At 38.3% G+C, this 7,812-nt stretch overlaps 1 protein-coding gene across 1 annotated transcript; it reads left to right on the forward strand.

Annotated features, from left to right (window-relative positions):
- Nucleotides 1-4,324: 4,324 nt before the first annotated feature.
- On the forward strand, nucleotides 4,325-7,812 carry LOC112197553 (probable inorganic phosphate transporter 1-3). Its single transcript, XM_024338281.2, has 2 exons — nucleotides 4,325-4,400; nucleotides 5,961-7,812. Exon 2 carries the CDS (start codon nucleotides 6,020-6,022, stop codon nucleotides 7,634-7,636), a length of 1,617 nt encoding a protein of 538 aa, XP_024194049.1. The 5' UTR covers nucleotides 4,325-4,400; nucleotides 5,961-6,019; the 3' UTR covers nucleotides 7,637-7,812.

Here is a 7,812-nt window from a genome sequence, read left to right on the forward strand (position 1 = left end):
AGAAAATATAGGGTTTTTTTGTTTTTTTGGAGCTCAGCCTATTTCCTATGTTTATAGGCTTGCTTTTAATAAGTGAGCATGGGTGTTCGTTAATGAGTGGTACTAGTTCTATATACCACGTTTTCTTATGTGCCCTCTGTTTTTCAAGGCAGTGGAAAGGTATGTAATGTACTGCTCTAGATTGAGACTATTAATGAGAAATTTTGTTTTCATTCAAAAAAAAAAGAGACATAATTAATTAACAAGGGTCCCCATATATGATAATGGCAATATATTATGTTCCCAAGTCTACGCTTGGTGACTTCTGCCTAGCTTCCTTGAACTGTTGAACATTGCTATCAATTACCAACTTGCTACATTCCATTTATATGAACCATTTTATACGTTTATCCTGAATGTATTAGACTCATCTGTTCATATATGAATATGAGGTTCGGACAAACAGAGGTTGCATCAGTCATTTTCTAGGAAAAAAGGTTGAGGTTTCACAAAATAGGGAAATGGGCTCCTTATTGGATTCAATATATTCAGAACATAGCAGGTTTTCTATCTGCATGTCTTTATAATTACACAGTCTAGTTGGAGGTTGCTTGGAAATTGTTGGCAATAATATCAGAAACTTCTTCCACAGCCAGGCTTATTTAGACAGAGAAATTTTTAGGTAGGGCAAACGTACTAGCCACACAGTATATCTGGCCAATCATATCTCTCTATTTTTTAATTGAATCTCATGTTTAATTATAATGAAATACCCAAAACACCCTCCTGCATAGACAATGATTGGCTGGGCGTACGGCCACGTGACACGCCTGCCCTACTTAAGAATCTCTCATTTAGACATTAGTGCAAGGGGTGGGTGCGTCTATTGTCACCCTGCCATTTTCTTAGTTCACCTTACAAACATTTGAATTATTGAAAAACTATATTACTCAAGTGTAAAATGACTACTAAGTACATTAATTTTCTACGATCCAAATTTGTAAGGAAAAATAAATAAATAACCAATGAATTAAATAGAAAGATTACTTAATTTCACATTGGATAATATTAATCTTCATCTTCTCCACCCAAATTTGCATTTATTACAATTTTTTTGTCTTTCTGTTATCTCTTCATCATGAATTCATTATTTAATTCACAAAATTATTAATGTTAACTACATCAAAATCTTTGTAATATCTTTTGTGAACACTGAAAGTAAAAATTTAAATCACGCAAGAAAAATCTCAATATCTTCTTCATTGCTCATAGATGTTAACTAACTAATATTTTGACATAGATTGAAATAGATGAACATTGAAGCAGAAAGAAAAAATTAAAAAAATGGAAGTAAATTAGATTATGATTTTGTTAGGAAACTTTAATATATTATAGTTTTTTTATTGGTATAAATTAAATTTTCATTATAAAAAAATCTCTTTTTATTGGATATGTCATATAAGGATATTCTTTTTTTGAATTAATGATATCTCATTTATAATCGCATGCCAAGAAGGTCATTACATACCCACCCGCTGTCACATAACAATGGACAAGACAAGGATTCGTGGGGGAGCCACAGTGGTACATAGGATAGACCAACTATATTCGAACTTATCGCACAACTTATGCAAAAACAAGCCTATAACTATGAAGAAATTCTAGACCATAGTAAATAGGCATAGTTCCTTGAAAAAAACTAAATCTTCTCCTTGCCTTCCAAGAGGGGACTAGGAGGTTTGGTTGTGTCCATCCTCCTGGATCCCAAATCCGAAACCCTAGGGAGCCAGAGTCCATTAGCTTGGTTCGCACTTCAGCACAACTCCAATTCCAGCCAGCTTTGGACCCCCAGAACAATTGAGGCAGCCCAATATATTTGGGCCCCAATACTGATTTGGACACCCAAACCAATTTTGGCACCCAACCCATGCTGTCATCAGCTCTGCCGCCGATGAACAACACTGCTCCGGCTTCCATCCTCTGCAAGAGCCTCAATGCCAGGACAGTTCGGACTGCCACTCCAGCAGATCGGAGCGCCGTAAAACGAGCAAAAGCCCGGAGCCTCGCTCCCCCCAATCTTCTAAGGGACGCAGAAAACATTGTTGTCGTCAGTTCATGCCGGAAAACAGAAAATCCAGCATGATAACCTAGCTTTAGCCACCGGTCAACAGCAATTCCAGAAGTCTTGAGCCGTGCTCTTCGCGGTCGAGCTCTACCCACCACCGCTTGTGTTGGTTCCCTCGACCATTCGGCACCGATGACACCCCCATCTCCTCTGACGTCGCCGTGGTTTGGCGTGGTGAAAGAGAGAGTTTGATATACCGCCTCAACAAAGGGGGATCTTCGTTGGCGAGTTGTCAAAAACAATTGACATTGATTTGTCTCCCGGAGAGTGCAAGAGGCAGAGAGTGAAGCCTTGCTTGCCTTTGATGTCAGCGCCGTGCGCCTCCGATGGGGCCCCAGGCCAAAGTGGCGGCTAGGGTTTAGAAAACGGACTGGGAGGCGGAGAGCCATCCTTTACAGATATCTATGTATTAGAAGAAGTTATAAGGATATTCTTGGAAATAGAAATGGGTTACATAAGTAAATTTAATAATTGAAATTAAAATGTATGGTGTAATGAGCAAGTAGGGTGAACAAAAAAAATGGTATGGTAGAATTGTGGAAATAGCCACACCCAGCGCAAATTAAGCAGCAACAACTAGCAAAATTATAGTTGGCCGGACCTAGCTAGATACTTTAATTTAATTACTAATCTATATATGTATGCATGCATTAATTATTGGTGATTTTATTTGTTTCCGACTTTTGTTTGGTTTCTGCTGTTCTATCTGCATGTCTTCTTATGTGAAATAAAAGTCCAAAGCTAAGATTAGTGAACATCGAGTCCGACAAATGGAGGCGATCGAGCAAGGCTTTCCCATAGTTGTTCCGCAATTTCAGAGCAATACATAGATAAGACCAATTCTAGCTAGGTGTCTCCCATCTAAGATTCCCAGCAGAAACTTAAAGGAAATTAAGAGGAAAATTAAGAGCTTACGAAGTTAAGAAATAAATGATCTATAATATATGGTCAAAGTTCATTAATTAAGTAGAAATAGTTAAGAAATTAAGAGTAGTTTTAGGGTTGACTAAATCGATCTTCAACTTTATCCTTTAGTAAACCCTAACTTGTAGCCTTGTAGGAGAGAATTTTAGAACAGTAAAAAAAAATGTTTGCCTAGATTCTTGACCTTTCGAACTACGAATTTTGAGTTTGTGTAATATACCAATGTTTGAGTTGTAGTGTCCATTTTAGGCCTACAACACTCTTTTAATTTTCTGTCACTATCCAATAAATTGATTTAAGAAATATTGCAATCTCCGGCATGTTATGCATATGGTGTGAAAAACAGTTTAGGGTTTTTAAGGGTTCTCCAACACGGCCCTATAGAACTCTAAAAGGTGTCTACGGTTTTTTAGGTCCTCTCTAACCTCAGCAAATGGTCTCCCATTTTCCCGACACTATATTTTATAGTTAGGAATTTGGTTGCATCATTGTTCCATTAGTGGCAGGAGTAATCTATGTAAACATGCATGATTGATCGCATAAGAAGATTACTTCTCGACTGCTCCGATCCATAGTCCATATATAACCTGTTATTTTTTTATATTTTTTTTTTTGAAAGGAACAACCTGTTATTTTTTGGTCGAAATTGTGATAACCTGTGAGAAAGTTATTCCGTGCATGAAATCCAGCCAAGGAGTATTTGAAAAGTAGAAAGTAGAAACCAATTCAAAATGTATAAGATGGCGATGACGGAATGAGTATTTAAGTAGTTTGGAATAAACAAGTTCCTCTCCTACTCTCTTCCATTATTATATGCAATATGGTAAGAGCAAGGAATCCAATTCAAGACATAATGGAATAGCACGCAACTAAAACCAGCTGCAATTAATTTTTTCTTAATTTAGCTAGCCACCAGTACGTGGATCGGCTTTTGCTCTTAGTTTCGTTGTCTACTTGATCATAACCATGTGACCGATGTCCTAATAATTGATATGTGGATGATTTACGTTGGCATTTCATAATTACTAAATTTTGATCAAAATGTTAAGTTGTCAGAGATTAAACGAACAATGTATTTTACAAATTGTGCGCCAGAACACATATTATAAGAACTAAATGAAATGCCAAAGAAGAAACCGTGTTGTAATTTCTAAGAGATTATTCAATTTTAAGAGATATAAATTAAACAAGAGATTGTGATGGACGACTTTGTAGAAGCGTTGACTTGAGCAAGAGCGTGAGCATATGCCATTAGATGCTGTAAGTGATTCTACTTTTATTCAAAGGTCAGTCGCTCTTTAAATAGCCGACTTTATTATCCACGCCATAGCCCAATTTCCATCTCCTTCTTCAATGTGTGTTCAAGAAGAAGGTTAGTCACTCCTGCAAAACAAGCTACATGCAGTTCTCTTTATCAAAATACATGCGTACTGGAACTGGTTTCTTTTGATACCAGGACCACTAAAATTAAAGATACCAGATATTTGGGGATCTTCTGCTTTTGATTCTGGGTACTTTTAAGTTTTGCCTTTTCAAAAGATACGGTAGTGATCATTATCATATCATCATGGTAGGGCAGCGCCTTTTTTTTTTGTCTTCCCAGTATTGGAAAGTTGAAGCTAGGCTTCATCATGCAAGTTCACTCTGGCTGGCTGTGCACACCCAGTTTTGTTTCTGACTTTCTATTTTCCTTTTTCCTAAATTTCATTTTTGGCGAAGAAACCAAGATCATGCATCTTCTTTCTTCTTCATTGAGGTCTTTTTGAGACTTTCCACTTCATATACTTTTTCCTTGTGATTTACACAAACTCTCAGCTGTTTCTGACCTATTTAATTTTCAAGGTTTATTCATACTCGAAATCCATTTCATTGCAAGAGTTGAATAGATAGTCCAAGTTAAGTTAGCTGTGTATTCAACTCATAATCGGAAAAAACAATATACTCAACTCCGAATAAGAAAATATGTGGTCTCTTTTGTTCTGCCTTGTTGTTTAGGAATCTTATATATCTTATGTAGCTTATCTATATAAGTAAATATCTAACTGCAGAAGATGATAATACTGCATATTCTACTTCTAATTAATGATGACTAAAAATAAAAAGATAAATAAGAACTGCTTCTAAATTCTGTGTATATCTGTGACTTTTTTTTCTTCTCTTTTCGTCCTTTTTCAATTGAAGGAGTAGTACCAGCTACTTGCAAGTTGCAAGTTATCCCCATATGGGAGGCCCGCGATGTTCCCTTTCATCCATTTCATCCTTCTAAACCAAGCTTTTAACTCTGCAAATAAAAACAAGTTCTTGGCCTGTCTACTCTTCTTTTCAATTGTTTCACTATGAAATGTCTCCGTACATTGCGGAATATGTGAGATCTTTTACTACAATAATACATTGTGGAATATGTATGTGAGATTTTTTACTACAATAATTCAGAAGTTATGAGATCATATTGATTGAGACCTGGCTTTACAAAAACAAAACAAAAAATGAGAGGCTTGTTTTTGGTGTAAAAATTACAGTACTGTGAAATAAAATCCTAGCTAGCTATAAACTAAGCTATGCGTGGACCAATTAAGTAGTTGGTCCATCAATTCCACCGCTTCAACTTGTTTGCTAACAAACAAGTATTTTGTCTGAATATTCAACTTCTTAGTACCGTTGTAAAATTTCCATTTCATTTATCTAATTTAATGCCGCAAGAATTGAACTTGGTTCTCATGTCATGTCCCTGTCTTTCTTCAGTTTGTCACATCTAATATCATATAACGAACTTGGTTTTGTTCAAGTGTCTGGGCTACTAGGGGCTTATGGTTTTGATTGATCATAGAAGGATTTGATTATCTTTTAGATAACTGTTGTATAAACCTAACCTGTGAGAAGACTGTTGTACGTATTCTTGATTTTGAATGCGTTTGTTTTTGTTTTTATGCAGGAATTAAAGCTTAAATTCAAGTAAACCGTTGGAGGAGAACTAGTACTAGCTAGCTAGCAATGGTTAAAGAGCAATTGGGAGTGCTAAATGCACTTGATGTGGCCAAGACTCAATTGTATCATTTCACAGCAATTGTGATTGCTGGAATGGGATTCTTCACTGATGCTTATGATCTTTTCTGCATTTCCTTGGTCTCCAAGTTACTCGGCCGCATATACTACACAGACATAACTCATCCGAAGCCGGGAACGTTGCCACCAAATGTGGCTGCTGCCGTTAATGGTGTGGCCCTAGTTGGAACCCTAGCCGGCCAACTCTTCTTCGGGTGGCTCGGTGACAGATTGGGTCGCAAAAAGGTCTATGGGATGACCCTTGTTATCATGGTCACCTGCTCCATTGCATCTGGCCTCTCATTTTCGGATCACCCAACCAGCGTGATCTCCACTCTTTGCTTCTTCCGCTTCTGGCTTGGGTTCGGTATTGGTGGTGATTACCCCCTGTCCGCCACAATCATGTCCGAATATGCCAACAAAAAAACCCGTGGGGCTTTTATAGCAGCGGTGTTTGCTATGCAAGGGTTTGGGATTTTGGCTGGAGGAATTGTGGCTTTGATTGTCTCAACTGCTTTCGATAAAAGCTTCCCAGCTCCTACATTCGCAGAGAATGCGGCTGCTTCTCTAGCCCCTCAAGCCGATTATGTCTGGCGTATAATTCTCATGTTTGGGGCTGTTCCTGCTGGTATGACTTACTACTGGCGTATGAAAATGCCGGAAACTGCCCGTTACACTGCCCTTGTGGCCAAAAATGCCAAGCTAGCTGCAGCAGACATGTCTAAGGTTCTCCAAGTTGAACTTGAAGATGAAGAAGAGAAGGTACAGAAATATACTGAAGAGAAATCCAATTCCTTTGGTTTGTTCAGTAAGGAGTTTGCTAAAAGGCATGGTTGGCATTTACTTGGAACAACTTCAACTTGGTTCCTATTAGACATTGCCTTCTACAGCCAAAACCTTTTCCAAAAGGATATCTTCTCCGCAATCGGGTGGATCCCTTCAGCCGAAAAAATGAATGCAATTCATGAGGTTTTTAGAATTGCAAGAGCACAGACACTCATAGCATTGTGCAGCACTGTGCCTGGCTACTGGTTCACTGTGGCGTTCATTGATTATATGGGCCGATTTGCAATCCAACTGATGGGCTTCTTCTTCATGACCGTCTTCATGTTTGCACTCGCAATTCCTTACCATCACTGGACCTTGAAGCCCAACAGAATTGGGTTTGTTGTAATTTATTCACTGACCTTTTTCTTTGCCAACTTTGGGCCCAATGCCACTACATTCGTTGTCCCCGCCGAGATTTTCCCAGCTCGTCTGAGGTCGACGTGTCACGGAATTTCCGCCGCAGCCGGGAAGGCGGGAGCAATTGTGGGAGCTTTCGGATTCTTGTATGCGGCCCAAAGCAAGGACCCGGCGAAGACCGATGCAGGGTACCCGCCCGGCATTGGTGTGAAGAATTCTCTTATTATGCTTGGTGTGATTAACTTTTTCGGGATGGTGTTTACTTTCTTGGTGCCAGAGTCGAAGGGAAAATCCCTTGAAGAGTTGACAGGTGAGAATGAAGATGGGGATGAGGCCACAGAGGAGCAGGCCCCTCCTACCAATAGAACTGTCCCACTGTGATGACATCTACTATCAAGTTTGCTTGATTTGCAATGCAATAATAATGTGGATGTATATTTGCTTGTGGAAGCTTAATTGCATAAGCAATTATTATAATGTGTTTTTGGATTGTTTTCCTTCTCTAATTTATTTATTTGAAATTTTTTTTTGGTTTTGCAATGTATTTCTATTGTTCA

Source organism: Rosa chinensis, chromosome 4, assembly GCF_002994745.2.
Source record: "Rosa chinensis cultivar Old Blush chromosome 4, RchiOBHm-V2, whole genome shotgun sequence".
NCBI classification, from domain to species: domain Eukaryota; kingdom Viridiplantae; phylum Streptophyta; class Magnoliopsida; order Rosales; family Rosaceae; genus Rosa; species Rosa chinensis.

Bases quoted from the DNA above. Each gene is read 5' to 3' on its own strand.
- LOC112197553 (XM_024338281.2), top strand. From the start codon at position 6,020: ATGGTTAAAGAGCAATTGGGAGTGCTAAATGCACTTGATGTGGCCAAG.